The sequence below is a fragment of the Pollicipes pollicipes genome, unplaced genomic scaffold (assembly GCF_011947565.3).
Source record: "Pollicipes pollicipes isolate AB1234 unplaced genomic scaffold, Ppol_2.1 Scaffold_5724;HRSCAF=6776_pilon_pilon_pilon, whole genome shotgun sequence".
NCBI classification, from domain to species: Eukaryota; Metazoa; Arthropoda; class Thecostraca; order Pollicipedomorpha; family Pollicipedidae; genus Pollicipes; species Pollicipes pollicipes.
This window is the reverse complement of record NW_023596746.1, coordinates 36,315,393-36,332,390: the sequence shown is the minus strand read 5'-3', so window position 1 is coordinate 36,332,390 and position 16,998 is coordinate 36,315,393. Positions and strand designations below refer to the sequence as shown.

At 51.4% G+C, this 16,998-nt stretch overlaps 1 protein-coding gene across 1 annotated transcript; it reads left to right on the top strand.

Annotated features, from left to right (window-relative positions):
• Nucleotides 1-129: 129 nt before the first annotated feature.
• Nucleotides 130-13,032, top strand: VhaSFD (V-type proton ATPase subunit VhaSFD). Its single transcript, XM_037226744.1, has 11 exons — nucleotides 130-309; nucleotides 1,066-1,138; nucleotides 5,678-5,873; nucleotides 6,151-6,366; nucleotides 6,733-6,938; nucleotides 7,472-7,556; nucleotides 8,854-9,032; nucleotides 9,452-9,584; nucleotides 10,654-10,748; nucleotides 11,642-11,755; nucleotides 12,098-13,032. Exons 1-11 carry the CDS (start codon nucleotides 249-251, stop codon nucleotides 12,177-12,179), a joined length of 1,440 nt encoding a protein of 479 aa, XP_037082639.1. The 5' UTR covers nucleotides 130-248; the 3' UTR covers nucleotides 12,180-13,032.
• Nucleotides 13,033-16,998: the final 3,966 nt, after the last annotated feature.

Here is a 16,998-nt window from a genome sequence, read left to right as displayed (position 1 = left end):
TTGAAGCCTAGATTCCTTAAAGAAATTCCAAGCTGCACGTGATTTCTACCGGGTAGAATACAAACGCAGATACGGCGCATTTGTTACCTTTCCGGCGCATGGCTATTTGTTTACGGCTCGTGTGCAGAAGTGTATGTGTGGTGCAAATCCGCTCGGGTTTGAGCACAAGTTGGGTGGCTGTCGTAGGTTTTCTTTGCGAAGTATAATTTAGTTTGTGCACTGTGTGGATCGGTCTCCGTCTCGTCGGCATGGCCAACGAAACGATTGAAAAAATCCTAGCTACGCTTCCAGACAATGTTGACCTCGGAGGTAAGCCAAGCAGCCCCAACTTTGGGTAACTACTTCGGTGCTTGAGTGCTTTGGATGTGGCGTGTAAGTTCTTCCGTCTTTGAGTAGCCAACCACAGTCAATGAGCTTGATAGCGCCAGGTGTCACATCCCACTGTGCATTGGCAGTTGGCAAAGATGAGGGTTGCAGAAGCATGTAAATAGTGCAGTTCAAGCTCTCAACACATGATGGGTACCATCAGCCAAAGGTCTTTATCTTGATGCATTTGTTTTGTTGAATTGCTTGAATGCTCTGGTTGAGTTAAATTTTTCATGGGGAGTGCTTGGTCTTCATTGTGTCATACATCATTCATTCAATGGCCTCATATTGCCATACTCGAGCTATAGTGCAGTGAATTATGCTTAAGTCCACCTTGCACAAATGGTATTTATATTACCCTGCATTTGCTTGGCTCAAATAAGCTGGTTTTCAGAGCCAGAACTTTCTACTTCTGGAAGCCACAAACTTGAAAAGGTTGTGTAGTAAGCCCAATCCCATTCAGTCTGCAAGCCATGGCAGATTTTGATAGTAACTTTGATAGAAATATGCCCCAAATGTGGCAGTTTGCTATCCTTATTTTGAGCATGATTCCATCTGCCTCAAATATCTTGCTGATATGTTTCCCATGGGGTGCAGACTGGAATTCTATTGAGCATCACTGTGACTCAGAACTTTACATTTAATCTGTGGGAGGATGTGTTTTGGCATGCTTCTATCTTTGGCGCTCTCTTTTTGCAGAATGCACAGGCTTGTTACAGGTCCAGGCAGCAGAAATAAAAGCCCAGAAAGTCAACTGGCAATCATATCTCCAGTAAGTTGTACCCATTAACATAGAATGTTGTAATTGTAAGTGTAATGTGATGATTATGATTGTGTGTGAATGTGCAATTAGGCCATCATTTTGTTCCAACTTGTATTATGTTGCACGGGATGTACCATGCCTGCCGTCTTAGAAATGCCACCTCATGCTTCATTTCTTGTGTTAGCACATCATGTGTGAAATTACCAGGTGCTTTGCAGCCCTTTCAATCTTCCCCCCTTCTGTGTGATGGTGAGCTGTTGACTGGATACTTTGTGTGCTGTTTCTATGCTTGTAGGATATTTCCGCCATTCAAGTAGAGGTAGCAATCATCTTAAAGTCAGTTGTAGGTTGTGTTGGGCAGAGGTTGCCACTTGCTGCTGAGATATCTCCAAATTTTTACCCAGGTAGTATTACTCTAGGTCAACAGAATATTTTGTAACATCCTTCCATTGTTCAGCTGCCCTGTGCCAGGTAGCACTCACTGGCAAGTCATCAGCTGACTGGTATACAGTGGCTTACAGTGCTTGAAATTTGCCTATGCCTCTTTACCAAGTTTCAGATAGTTGCTATACATGAGAAGACAATTTTGCCATTATTTTAAGTTGTGTATGTAAGCATGGTCTGATGCTTAAGAACAGCCTAAAACAACGTCCTTGATCCGCGGAACGAAATGCACGGGTGACGCTCCCTTTAGACTTTTTGTGTGCATAGTGTACTTACTTTAATTATACTTGGCTATGCCTGTTACTGATTTTTTAAAGCGCAGGTTGAAATTTCTCGTAAATGTGTAAAGCTGCCAGGCTGTTCGAGATGTGTCTTTTGCGGGGCAACGGTTGTTAATTTACATTTTAAGTATAATATATATATATATATATATATATATATATATATATATACACACCCAAGTACTCCAAAGTGTGTATTACTGTAGGCAAAGACTTGACGTTTTTTACAAGAAACGTACTGCCTACGTTTCTTGACATAGCCTGATTATCTTGTGGTGCTGGGAATCGTGTTCTTACGCTTCCTTCTCCATTCAGGTGTCGACAGTGTACGTTCAAAGACTTCTAACGGGTTTCGTCGCTGCGTAAAATACGTGACTTAGAATCGTGGCATGGAAGAACGTTAACTAAACGAAAATAAAACAAAAACAGACTGATGTTATCTCGACTTGTGCTATATCAAGAACAGATAGCATTCCGTTTGACATAAGACTGACTAATGTAGGGTGGTTTGTGGGTGGTGGCGGTAAATGTGTGTTGGCCGGGTCACGGGTTTTTTATGAGGTCTGCTCTATTTTTGCCGGCGCTCCACCAGACCGAGTGCGGAAAACCCCCGTCTGGCTGTGGAAGGCGCTGAGGTGTCGGATTTGCGGCATCCGTCTGGGGATATCAAAGTACAGCGAGCTAGAGGCTCACCTATAACCGCGTGCAGAAAGCTGTGGGCTCTAGCCGAGCCACCGACCCGGGCTTTTTTTGTCGCCGCATAAGCCAAGAACCTAACAGAGTCGTTGCTTGGAGTGGGTGATCACGGGTGTATTCAGAATATTTGACAGTCTGATTAACGAGCGCGCCCAAATTTTCGCTGCTGTTTTTTTTTCTTCAAATACTTCTGGAAGCATCAACGTTTTCGTACTTGGAAGACTCGACCCCATATATGTCTCACATGTTGCACGTGACCCAAGCCTAATATCTAAGTGCGCGATATCTAATATCCTAATATCTAAGTGCGCGACAACGGCGTCCACCACAAATAGCATCCATTGGTCAAGCAGAGGAGCTTCCACCGCTGAAGGTCGACATCGTTGATGATGTACCTGGAATGTGTCTCAAAGAAATTACGCTCCAACCATGGTGAAGGCTAGAATCTGAATATCACTGCCCATCTGTGTTGTGCGATCTGGCTATTCCAGTTCAAACATAAGATGAGATTTAATATTCCCATTACGTAGCGTATTTGCTATCATGAGTATTCTTAATTCTAAGCAGCTCACGCCCTGACCGGGAAAGACGGTATACGCTCCACAGATTTTTGATGTAATTGCGGAACTCTTTCTGCTCATGACATTTGGGGTGCCTTACCCCACCTTAACTTACCCCATTTTATTTTACCCCACCTTACTTTACCCCACATTATCATACCCCAGCCCACCTTACCCCACCTTACTTTACCCCATGTTACTTTACCCTACCTTACTCAACTCCACCTCACCTTACCCCATCTTATTTCACCTCCCCTTACTTTACTCCACCTCAACACACCCCACCGTACTTTACCCTACCTTACTTTACCCCACGTCACCTGATTCTACCTCACCTTTATCCAACTTGCCTCACCCCATCTTACCTTATTCCACCTCACCTTACCCTACATCATTGTTGAACAATCCATTCATTGTATTGTCGAGGTATATGTCAGGTCCTAGAACAAAACCGTTTGACTTGAGTTTGCAATTGGCCATGTGACGTCAGTGACACTGACGGCCTTTTTTTCGGCCGGGCCAGGTGGGCTAAAACGTGGCCCAATGTATTTGGCGCTTACTTAGTTTTCGAGCGGTTGTCGCTCGTTCGTGTAAGTCTTTCCTCTAGAAATGCGGTATTTCTACACGGTACTGGCAGCGGGTAGCGAACCGGGATGGGCCACACTAAACACGTTATGAGCATGGATTTTGCGTGCCTGCCGCGCGCCTGGCCGACGGCGTCGTCCCTTAGGGTCGGTGACCGGCCAAGAGAGCTCAGTGCTCAAATTTCGTAAGAGGGGGCTTCAAATTTTCAGCGTGAATAGGTTTTCTGGCTTTATGTATTCCGAATTTGGATTGCATTCAGGCCAGGGGAACAAAAGTTAAAGGCAGGTGAGTGCTCAATAACTTTACGTACTATTGATTCCGTACTAGTCACTTCTTTTGCCCTAACCGTCCATGGACCAGGAAGGTAGGACCGAGAAGAGTTAGCACAGTAGTGTTACTTGCAGTATAATCTAGAAATACGTCAGATGTCCAATCCAGGCGAGAACATTAATTTACACTAACACTATGGTTGTCGGCCACTGAAGGTGTCGTGGCGTGGAAGATACAGTGGTAGGGATATTTAAGATTCAAGCGGATGCTATTTTCTATAACTTTCCCAAGAACCTTAAGGACTTATACACTGCATTGCACTGACAGCACGTATTCCATAGGGAACTTGTGGAAAAGTTCTGGATCGTTCCGGCCTCAAACGCATGTCCTTCCGGTTATGGATACTTCGCTTTACTGACTTAGCCTCCCTGGCCAATTAGCATGCCTTGTAAGTCGGCAAATTTCCGGCGTATCTAGACAGAAAATCAATGGATCGGTGCAAGATGATTAAACAATCTTACTTGGAGCGTCATGCTCATCGACTTTGGCGCGACGAAATTAGGCTCACAGCTCTGTTAAAAACAGGCCGTTAACACTTAACCCTTTGAGCTAGTGTAAAAATACATCATGGTGAGAGTGTGCTGTCAACGTGCTTTGGTGGGGACTGTTTGAGGGATAAGAGGCACACCTCCGGAATATATGGGGGACATGCACCTGCGGAGAGCGGGCCCGACCCTTTGGATCCTTTGCTTATCGGTGCTCGGAAGGCTAACTGCAGAGTGTGTCTAATGCGGCACCAATCACGCTCTGAGCTCGAGTCCGGTTAGATGTGGCTTCTAGAGCGCCCAACAATGCGCAGGGGGCCCCGAGGGCCAACAGCGCGAGCATTGGCCTGCCACGGCGGCCAAGTGCACAGAACTCGTACTCGCAAGCGGTGAACAGCGGTCTCTTTGGCCTCAAGCCCACCCAAGATGTCTGTGCTTCCCCAAAGAGGAAGGAAAACACTGGCCACGAGTTGCTGTGTCATGGGGTTTGCATGCCCCAGTAAAGATTCACTCTTACACGCCGTCTGGCTGAAAGACCGGGTTAAAACTGCCCAGTATGGAGCAGTTCGAGCCTATTGGATTGTGAGGCTTTTTCTCAGGCATAAAAACTGCGCTTGACACGGCCGCAGTCGAACGCCAATCAGGCTGGAAAGATTGCATTTCGTATTTTGAAAGGTTTTAAAGTTTTGCGACACATCGCTGCACCCAGGACGCGGAACCACTGGGGAGTGGCATGCATTGATAGGGAATCGAACAGGCAATCACGTTGCATGAATCGCTATGTCTCACGTGTTGCGAGTCAGGCGTGCGCGAGTGAGCAAGATAAATTACTGGCCGTTACTGGCCGTTTTTCACATTTTGCGCCACGTGTGGCCAACCAGGGCACCTAGAATCGTGATTCAAACTGCAAAAGATAGATAATTACAATTTTTGCGTTTTTCATTAGCGCAGCGAAGCAAGCGTCCAAACGCTTGTAAATAATAGATTCACGTCTTTCGCGCATATGGCATGAAGTTATCTGCATATGTTCTGCACTTCCGCTGGATAACGTAACATGGGTAGGCCAATTTGAACAGGTGCAGGTGCCCCCCGCATGCGCCCCCCCCCCCTCCCCCTCCCCCTCCCGCCGCTCCTCAGCACTGACGGGAGACGATGGCTTTGATCCAGGTCTCAGATGATCAGTCAGGAGGACTACAACTTCATTCTGGCTTACGACAACGCCGTGGGCAACCCGGAGAAGCGGAACGCCATACTCCGCGAGCACGGCTACCAGTGCGCCAAGACCTTCCTCAATCTGCTCGGCCACATCTGCAAGGATCAGACGATCCAGTACCTGCTGATCCTCATCGAAGACATGCTGACGGTATGGATTGCCCTGAGGCTGTTGGCGACTGATGGCATGTTACGCTTGATCTCATGCCGTGCGATTACCCTGCTGACTGCTCCTTTGGCTGGTCGTCCTTATTTCGTTCTCAGGTTTCTGCCGTCGGGTCCGGTCACTGAAAATCCCTGACAGTCAAAGCCGGCGATGGCTCACGTGCGTTCCGCTTGAGAGCGCTCACCAGTGCGTGGGAGGGGGGGGGGGCGGAGGCGCCTCGCAGCTCTGACGGGCCGGCCGCACGCGCGGCCTCCCGCCGCAGGACAAGGACAACTGCCGCGTGTTCCGAGAGTACGCCAAGAAGAAGCGCGAGAGCGTGTGGGCGCCGTTCCTGAACCTGCTGAACCGGCCGGACGACATCAGCGTGAACCTGACGGCCTGGATCGTGGCGCGGCTGGCCTGCGACGGGCGCCAGCTCATGGAGGCGTCCGACCTGCAGTTCTACTTCACCTGGCTCAAGGACCAGCTGAAGCGCCCGGTCAGTGGGGTGGTGCTGCCGCCGCCGGCCTCGCTGTCGGGACCGCGCCGCGATGTCACCTGTTGGCGTTAGCATTCTTGCGGCGCCACCGATGCCTGGCTCTGACGCATTTGGCGAAATGATCTGAAGCTCGGGGCGGTGGTTTAAGTGCGTGGTGGAAACGGAAATGATCGCTCAGAGTTTTTGGTAATGTGAATAACCTGGGTGCTACGTCTGGGCTGAAGTGCAACCAGTCTCCTTCAGGGTCGGTTTTAGGTGGTCTCGTAATCACCAACTTCAGTTACACTGCAGTGCAAGTCTCATGCCACTCTCAGGTTATAATACCCCGCTGATTATAATGCCACGACACGTCGTTTCCGTCCGCAGAACAACCAGTACATCCCGACCATCGCGCGCTGCCTGCAGCTGCTGCTGCGGGTGGACGAGTACCGCTACGCCTTCCTGCGTGTGGATGGCGTGGCCACGCTGCTGGCTGTGCTGTCGTCGGGCGTCAACTTCCAGTGCCAGTACCAGCTGGTCTTCTGTCTCTGGGTGCTCACCTTCAATAACGACATTGCAGAGAAAATGAGCAAGTGCGTAGGCTGGCCCCTGCATGGCATGGGGGTGGTTCAGGGCTGGCCGCAGTGGCATTCGTGGGAAGCTTGTGAAGTTGTAAATTGGGGTGTCATTTTCAAGTGCTGAGCTTTGTTTCGCGTCAGTCAAAAAGCTGACTGCTATTGAGATGTCAATGAAGTCATGAAATCACAGCCCGAGGCTCGGTTTCCATTGGCATTGTGGAGAGCAGCACTGCAACGTGTCAATGTCAGGTGCTGGCTTAAATGACCCTCAGTCAGATCACTGAATAGCCAGACAGCTTCTGGCGTGCTGACAGAAGCATGTGGTCATTGCAAGATGCGTGGCCTCTGCGTACTGATTATGAGGTTTGGGGACGAGTCTGCGTCATGTAATCATGTAATGGCGTGGATGTGTGTGGACTGAAACAGGCCGACACGGGCACCCGATCGACGCGGTGCCAAGAGGCTGACGTCTTGGTATGTCCCCTCTCCGATGGCTAGCATTTCTTTGGTAGCACGATCCCTGTCGACTAACGGAACGCCGCGGGCAGGTTCAGCGTGATCCCGATGCTGGCTGATATCCTGATCGACACTGAGAAGGAGAAGGTCGTGCGCATGTGCATCGCGTGCTTCAGGGTACGTGTGCAGGCGACGCGGCGCATTTGCTGTCAAGTGCGCCGATCGTGTCGGTGTGTTTCACAATCTCTGATCTGTTAGTGCAATGTGACCGTCGTAATACGTCCGTATCTCAGTGTCTCATGGCGGATATAGCCGCAAACAGTAGCCCGCAAATGCACTGGAATTATAATAGCTAAGCACACAAAAAAGACACAGATGTTAGTGATCGGCACTCCAACGATGTTGCCAGACTGTCCGCCAGCCACACTGAGCTTCTGTGGTACAGCAGTCCTTAGCTCCATACCAGTGAGAAATCTCAGAGTCACCATTGACCATCGCGTCAACTTCCAAGTATATTTGAACACAATAACCCATCAGTACTTTGAAATGCTAAGGTGCTTGTCTTACATGTTACATGTGAACTAGAATGCGGCTTTAAAGAGCATTAAACAAACGTTGGTGTTGTCCTCTGTCATATACCGTATATCTGTGTACGGCTTCTGTAGCGATACTTAGCAGCATCAAGTGCAGAATGTTGCAAACTTTGGTTCGCGGGTGGTGACAGGCAAGAGGCGAAACGACCAAATATCGGACACTATGAAACGACTTGGATGACTGGCTGCCAAACAACTCATAGACTACCAAATTGTGTGCTCTGTTTGCACTATCATCAGGCCCGAGCTGCTCGAGAGCATGTATTGCACGATCGGGCAGTGTGCAAATCAAAGGAACGTACGCGACATCAGACTTGCTGGACGTAGCACCCTGCCGCAAATCCGCGCGGATGCGGAGGGCGCTGACTATTTTACCACAGCGAGGGCGAATAATTGTTGAATAGGCTTGGTGTCGAGCCCCAGGCGCTGGCTCTTCGACGCCACGTGAGACAAACAATGCTGATGGCATAGTTGACCAAGCTCGGATTTGGACTTGCGATGTTTGGGTACACGCTGTTCATCTGCTCATGTGGTGTGCGTGCGTGTTCCCGGTCCGGTGTCAGAATTGCTCGTTTGCTTTATTCCCTGCATTGTTGTATCTACAACGACGTGCCTAGGTTATAAGCCACCATGTGGATGCCATGTTGAATGTCTCATCATCATCGCACATCGGCAGGCCGCGCTTATTGCACACAGGGAGCCGATCCCTCCACTGCCTTCATCGCAATGTTGCCGAGCGTGTCGATGGCCCGCCTGATGCTGCGGGATGCGGCCGCTGCGCGAGGTCGCGGTGCCCGTACGGGACCCGTCTGTCCGGCCCGATCCGGCCCGGCGCGCTCGGCACGGCCGCCCCTCACCGACCCCACGACCGCCCCCCGCAGAACCTGATCGAGAAGCCGCAGGACGCGAGCGTCGTGCGCGAGAACTCGATCCAGATGGTGCAGTGCAAGGTGCTGCGTCACCTGGAGCTGATCGGGCAGCGCTACAGCACCGACGAGGACCTGCGCGCCGACGCCGACTTCCTCACCGGGCACCTGACGGCCAGCGTGCAGGACCTGAGGTGCGGCGCCGGCCAGCCGCACCGCTCCCCGGCTCTTCCCGTGTGCCCTTGGCAATAAGTCCTGGCTCTTTGGCGTTGGGCGTTCGTCGTCTCCACTCCATCACCGTAATCCAAGTATAATAAGTGTTTGATAGCGCTATGTTTTGCGATCCTTAATTGCTCGAGAGAAATCATTTGATTGTGTTGCACCTTCACGTGTGTTGCGTTGGTAGGCGTAACTACTTGCGTTTTGCCGTGATTTTGATCTGCGCCCTGAAGCCTGTGCCCCCTGTACATGTAGCGTACATACATGCGTAATTAGTCAAGCAAGCTTTTAAGAGCTCGTAAGTGCTCAGAGGGACGTTGTAAGCACTGTTCGGATGGGGAGCGCCCGCCTCCTTGGCGCGCCGCCGACCTGTGACCCTGCGGCGCTCGGGCAGCTCGTTCGACGAATACAGCACCGAGGTGAAGTCGGGCCGGCTCGAGTGGTCGCTGGTGCACAAATCGGACAAGTTCTGGCGCGAGAACGCCAACCGCCTCAACGACAACAACTACCAGCTGCTCAAGATACTGGTGAGTGCGCGCACACGGTCGCGTCCAGCGAGGACCTGCGCCACTGTGGGTTGCAACTGAGCCATATAGCGTACTGTGTGGTAAAACACGCTGCGCTTAGCCGGATGGGGTGCTGCGTGGTAAGACACGTTGCGTTCAGCCGGATGGGGTACTGCGTGGTAAAACGCGCTGCGCTGAGGCGGATGGGGTACTGCGTGGTAAAACGCGCTGCGCTGAGGCGGATGGGGTGCTGCGTGGTAAAGCACCCTGCGCTGGGGCGCGGCTGGCAGAATGCGTCCGGCAGTTGTCCGGTTTGGACTGGGTTTGGACAGGCGTATGGCCAGGGTCGGCAACAGCGTGCTGAAAGCTTCCGTCAGCCGGCTTTTACCGGTTACAAGCGGCAGGCGGAGAGTATTGGCCGCAGACATCGGTGGAAACCGTTAAAAAAACAGACAAGTTACGGCAACCTAATGAACTGAAAGGAAACATGATCTAAAATTGGTGGCGTAGTGGTTTGTGCACGGGGGTCTTAATATATTGCTTTCGCAGCTTCTGTGAGTTGGTGCTGATGCTAGCCGGTAAGGACCAGAAAACGGGTAGAAACTGTTTTCATTTTTATTCAGGTAGCGCAACGCACGTCGTCTCGCACCCTTTTAATGAGCGCCAGCAACTGCAGAGGCCATACTATCGCCTTGGAACCATCGTACCACCGAGATTCGGACCCGGGTCCCACACATGGGAGCCGAATGCGCTATCCACTCGTCCATTGTGCCTACTAGAAACTATTGGTCAGCTGGCTGAAGTACCAGCCTTGCGTTTGACGTACCGAAGACAACTAAGCTTGATTCGCTCATTGATGAAGCTTAGTTAAGTGTGCGTGTTGTGCTGTTGAGCTCACAGACTGTTCCACGATATGTCAGCAGCCCGTATAACAGCAAAAATCACTTGAATGTCTTGTTCTGTGCTGTTGAAAACTGCTACTATACATGTTTTTGCTTGTGTGTACACTTAGCACGTGTTTCCTAGACATCTGTTGGGTCAGTCCTCAAACACGCTGGAGTTTTGCACGCGTGTCCTTTCCTGCAAGCAGATCCACCTGATTCAGACGTCCAAGGACCCGCTGGTGGTCAGTGTGGCCTGCCACGACATCGGCGAGTACGTCCGACACTACCCCAGGGGAAAACAGTGAGTTCGCCGGGGTCGCGACCGCGGCTGTTGTCAGTACCAGTCGACCGTGTCAACTTTTCAGCACCATTGATTGGCCCGAGTCCACAAAACAAAAATTATTTAGTTACGCCCTTTTGGTCGGATGGATTTCTGGGATCAGCGCCCACGTTGAACAGTGTTTGTCGACACAGCCCGGTCTGTCCTGCCCCCTGACCTCACCCCGTCACGTGCTGACGTCACCCGGCCTGCACACGGCGCTGTCCCCGGCCGCAGGCCAAACCGTTCAGGAGCAAACAGCCAGCGACCGAGCTGGCTGGAACCCACCGCGCCACGAGTGGGCGAATGGGATGGCTAAGCCTCTTACCAACTGAACCATCTGAACGGGCTGTGGACTGAGGTGGGGGGGGGGGGGGGGGAGAGATGGACTTGTGTTATTTGGCGAGACGTTAGTTCAGGATGTCGAACATCAGTCGTGTCGGCTCTGCTTGAACGTCATCAGTAAACTGAAGTGTGGCTCTGTCCTGTAGAACGCTTTTGCCCGTTTTAGCACACCGCAAGTTGCGGTGGGCGGCACTTCTGCCCAGCGATGCCAACACTTCATATCCATGGCGGACGCTTCAGAGTTGTGATCGCACGAGTTACTTAAGACACCGCTCCCTAACGTCTCACACTGTCGGAGAGTCAACACCGCACTGTACCGTGGCTTCAAGGAGGCCCCTGTCATCTTCCCGTCCCTGCGTGGGCCTGTATCACACATGCTTTGCCGCGACACCATCCGAAGCCCCCACCACTGCCGCCGGTCGCCCGACATTGATCCGGACAATTGATTGCCGCCGCGCAGGAACGATAACTAAGATTGCCCGCGCGCTGGTCGCCTTGATTGGGCCTGACCGCACGTGTGCTGCCCGCAGCGTCATCGAGACGCTGGGTGGTAAGCATCGGGTGATGGAAAAGATGCTGTCGGAGGACCCCAACGTCCGCCTCTGCGCGCTGCTCACCGTGCAGAAGATCATGGTGCACAACTGGTACGTTTCGCATGGCGCTTCATCACCGCGTTCAACCGTGCGTGTGGTTTGTACTGAAGTGATCTTAAGGTGTAATCCGTATATGCGCATCGGCTGGTCTAGTTTTAGTTTGTTTTAGCGCGAGAAGGGTGTGTGGAGTGTTGTTTTTGCGTCTCCACAAGAGCCATAGCCCATTGGTGTTTGCCTCGTTTTCGCCCTAAGTTGTAGTTTTGAACCACCCGTAAATGTCGTGAGTAGACTGTAGATAGCAAGTGGATGCGTAGGATTATTTAAAATGCCCGTTTTGAGCCTTCCCCTCCCTGAACTGTTGGTTGGGATTTCAAGCGTGACTTTTCACTCCAGGGACTACTTATCCAAGCAGATGGCAAAGGAAAAGGAAGTGGATGTCAGTGACATCATGAAGAACCCTCTCGGCGCCCGCTAGTATTGCCATCTATAGAGTGTTGTGACCACTTGTAACTAAGCAGTGTGTAGACGGATGTTGCCGGGCTGCCTCGTTGGCCTTCACAGGCTCCACCTGATGTTCCGATTCTAGTCGGTCGCTGATTGTTTGAGTTCTGCTTGCATGGGCGCCTATGTTATCGTCTTCAGAGGCCACGGGACGTGCTATCTTACGTTACGTAATTCGAGTGAGATGAGGGTGTCAATAGCTTGACTCGAAAATGCGCGCAGAGCCCACGTACTTTGTCGCGTCATTCTGCTTTGTTAGCCTTATGTAAGCATTTTTATCCGAGCAGGTTTCGCTACCGAAGTTGCAAATATCGTGCACCAATATTTTGGACCGGGGTGTTTGTCCGTGTATCATTATCTGTCGTCGGGGTGTTTGTACAACGGCCGTCTCGGCGGCGGCGAGCTGCCGTCACCGGGTAGTCTCCGGTTTTTGCCTGCTCACCGGCCTCACCTCCAGCGATGTAGGACACGACCGGTGTTTTGGCCTGCAGCTGAATAGGCTGATACAGGGGAACACAGAGGCTACGTAACCATAATTGTTAGCTGGCCGCCGGAGCGTAATTGCTTGGGTTGATGCGGTGGCCAGGCCGGCCGCAGTATCCTGGGTTGTCCCGTCTGTCTGTCGTGCTGGTAATGTTGCGTGTACCGATGCCACCGGTCCGCCATCACATTCCGTGCTTAACGTGATTGCATTCCACTCTCGAGTTTCCGTTGCATCACGCCTGATGTGGGGCGCCCGTGCGGCTTCAGAGGCTGAGTCCAGACAGCTGAATGTGTTGTTGCCGTAGTGTACCCGTGGTGACCGATCAATACATCACGGTAGCTGTTATCGTTTCTATTGTGCGTAAATGGTGTCGCGCGTATGGATATGAAGCTAAAGAGCTCTCTATCCCGCGTGTGAGCGGCGCCCCCAGGCTAGTATGACAGTTGGCTGCACCAGTACACCATGCACCGTGCGTGCGACACCAGTACACCATACACCGTGCGTGCGACACCAGTACACCATACACCGTGCGTGCGACACCAGTACACCATACACCGTGCGTGCGACACCAGAACACCATACACCGTGCGTGCGACACCAGAACACCATACACCGTGCGTGCGACACCAGAACACCATACACCGTGCGTGCGACACCAGAACACCGTGCGTGCGACACCATGACGCCGTACTTGCTTGGTGCGTGGACAGACAACGTCACCGTATATCCTCTCGGTCGCCGGAAGCCGTTTGCGGGCATTGGGAAATAGCGGAGCCATCCTGGTCTCGGCTGCAGCGTGCCATGCCGCGGGACGGGCGCGCTGGATGTTGCTCGCCACATCAGCGTGCCACGCTACGGGACGGTCGCGCTGGATGTTGCTCGCCACGTCAGCGTGACGCGCTACGGGACTGTCGCGCTGGATATTGCTCGCCACATCAGCGTGCCACGCTACGGGACGGTCGCGCTGGATGTTGCTCGCCACGTCAGCGTGACGCGCGTGTCTAAATCGAGAGCCTTATTAACGGCTATTGTCCAGATTGCTGCCTTCCTGCTGCGCGTCTGCCTGCGCGCCCTGTCCTGCGGATTGGTGCTGACCCACCGGAGCCCTCGCGGTGTCCAACAGCGGTAACTGATGACTGGCACATGCTCCTATCAGTTTTCCACGGCAACTCTGCGCCCAGGGTAAAGGCCACTTATGGCAAAAAGATGATACAAGTGGGGTCACTTGCTGGCTGCGTATGTCTGAATGCTCCAACCTTTATGTTTTGACATTCGACCCGCATCACAGTTTTTTTCCAAGCCGAACCGCCGAGGCCTGTCCCGTATTTGCGTCGAGTTTTTGGCGGCCGGCTGCGCACCGAGCTCCGGCCGGCCGAACTCTTCGCCCCGGCTCACCATCAGCGCCCGCCAGAGCCGGGCTCTGGCCGCGCCCCTGTGCATGGAGCCCCGCCGACCCGCCGCGCCAGTGCGTCCAGAGGCCGGATCACACCACGGCGGCGGGATGAACGCTGGCGCGCGCGACGACCGACACGTGAACTGTCAGTCAGTGTCAGTGTCAGTGAACCGTGGCCGGCTCTCAGGCCATCCCGGCGGTCGCTAGGTTCGAGAAGAAGGTGTGGGCGCGAATGTGGCCCCCATCCCCACCTCCATCCCTACCCCCGAAACCGGAAGCCGACGCCGGCAGACGAGAGTGAACGCCAGCAGTGCGGCGGCAGCGTGGAAGGCGTCCGCAGCGAAGTGCTGAAGAGAAGTCACCTGGGCGAGCTGTGTGTCGCATTTGGCTGGTGCTTGCAGAGATGGCCATACTGAAAACCTCTGGCATGGTGGCTTGCGGCACGAGAATCTGAGAATGAGTGTCGCAGTGGAAAGGAGGTCTAGACCCTATTTGAAACTCTTCGGCTATTGACACCATTTGGCAGGAACCAATGCTACTGCGTCGAGGGCAGAACTCTAACTTCTAGGCTAGTGAGTGAAGCCTAGCGTCCTTTCTGCGATTTGCCCAGCCAAGCGTGCACTGAAAGGCCTCCAGCAAACTGTGAAAACGCTACGAGGACTGCCCAGATGGATACCGTAAGGCTGCTTAGCTCCGCAGGCGAGCTGAACACGTCAGACAACGGTGAGACCAGTGAGAGGTGGCTTAGTGTGATACATCTAAGAACGATCCATACCGCAGGCGAGCTGAACACGTCAGACAACGGTGAGACCAGTGAGAGGTGGCTTAGTGTGATACATCTAAGAACGATCCATACCGCAGGCGAGCTGAACACGTCAGACAACGGTGAGACCAGTGAGAGGTGGCTTAGTGTGATACATCTAAGAACAATCCATGCCGCAGGCGAGCTGAACACGTCAGACAACGGTGAGACCAGTGAGAGGTGGCTTAGTGTGATACATCTAAAAACGATCCATGCCGCAGGCGAGCTGAACACGTCAGACAACGGTGAGACCAGTGAGAGGTGGCTTAGTGTGATACATCTAAGAACGATCCATACACTACTTCGAAATATCGGAATTTAAGAAGCAGCGTCAGCCAGGTCGAAGGATAATGGCCGAGACGTTGCACGGGAACGAATCGACACACCAGACGAGGACGACACTTCGGACAGTTATTCCATGCGTGACACTAGTACACTACCTCAATCTTCCCGTCAAACTTGAAATGAAACATCTCGTGTTACAGTGGGATTCATTGCAAAATTGTCTCAATGATCTCCCAGGAAAGATGTCATTTAGCGACTTAAACGCACTTGTGACCTGAAGATAAACGCTTCGGTCCTCTGGTTTCTTTTGTGATTTGTATCAACCACGCCTGCAAATATAATTGCATTATATCACTCAATTGACACAGAACTTAATGGCAGAAATGGCTTCAGGACGTGTAACTACAACATTTTTACCCATTTGAGCCAAATCAGCCTCACCAAAATGACCTAAGCTCATCAGATTTACACACAAGAAAGCTCGTCGTAGTCTGACCTTCGCTGTCAGCATTATGTTTCTAGCATTTATCTATGCTGAGGTAGTTGGAAAAGGGTGGGGATTGTCAGTTCTTTTCCAGAGCGGCTGTTTTCCGAGGACTTTAGAGCCCGCGTTTTGCTCTTTAGAACTTCGTTTTGCGAACAGTAATGTGGAGATTCAAGCAAGTCAAAAGCCTAGTTTGAGGAGGTCCATGCAACTTGACTTGTGAGTGCTAACAGTAGGTAATGATATCACCGTCTCATCGCATTACTGGCTCAGTCCACCATAAGGCAACTCAAACTTCCAAAAAACCTAACTCTTATTCTTCTTATCTCCTAATAATGGATATGTAGCGCTGTCGTAGGCCCGGATCCGTGACAACAAAAAATCCAAGAAACGATTCCCAGGATATAGCCTCACGTAGCTTGCAAAGGCAACATTATCAGTACTTTTTTGGCATTCCGTCATTAAATTTATATATTTTACACCTATACCTTGAAATTAAAATGGGCCGAGACACATTAAAGCTGTCCTGGAATTCTACTTTTCAAAATTTGATCACGTGGCTTTGTAACTTAATTTTCAAAGTGTGGCCTTGGCCTGATGGCAGACGAAAGCTGGATTTTTGTTTGGAGGCGATTTAAGCTTTACCGATGTCTTTTCAGATAAGGAAGCTAAAGAACATGGCTTTCTCCCTTAAAAAATTATTCCTGAGCCTCACAAAATAGGTTGTAGGTAGTGCTGGGGTCACCTGATGGCATATATTCGACTTGGAGGAAGGTGCCGAGATGCAGTCTGGGCTAGACAATGATTCACGATATTTTAGGTGTAAATTGAGGCTTTTTTGAGTACCTTAAGACTTTTTCATGTCAGGTCAAGATGAAATTAGAGTTTTTCTGTTTGGAAGCATTTGATGAATACTCTGTTCTCGACCCTTGCAATAAACACTGCGATCTTTCCGCGTTCTAGCGCGGCACACACAGAACCTTGGGTTAACAACAGTACAAAATGAAGAGTCGCGTCACTTGCTATCAGTAAAAACAAACACACAAAGTGCCCAGATGTTCTACACCTAAGGTATCTGGTATTTAGGTTTCATATACGCATTGTTAATTGAATAATATTTTCTTTGCACTTGGTAAGACAGCGAGAAATAGGCCAAATCAAAGCCTCATCCGGGGAGATACAACGAAGACCGAAAAATGCGGTGAAACCGAAAAGTGAGGAACTTTCAACGGCTTGTACTAGGAGGAAATCTTCCGTGCCGGAGGGACATGCCCTTTAAGATCACAACCTCAAACTGGCTTATTTTGCACCATAGCCCACAGAAGTATTTTCGTAATAGGTATTT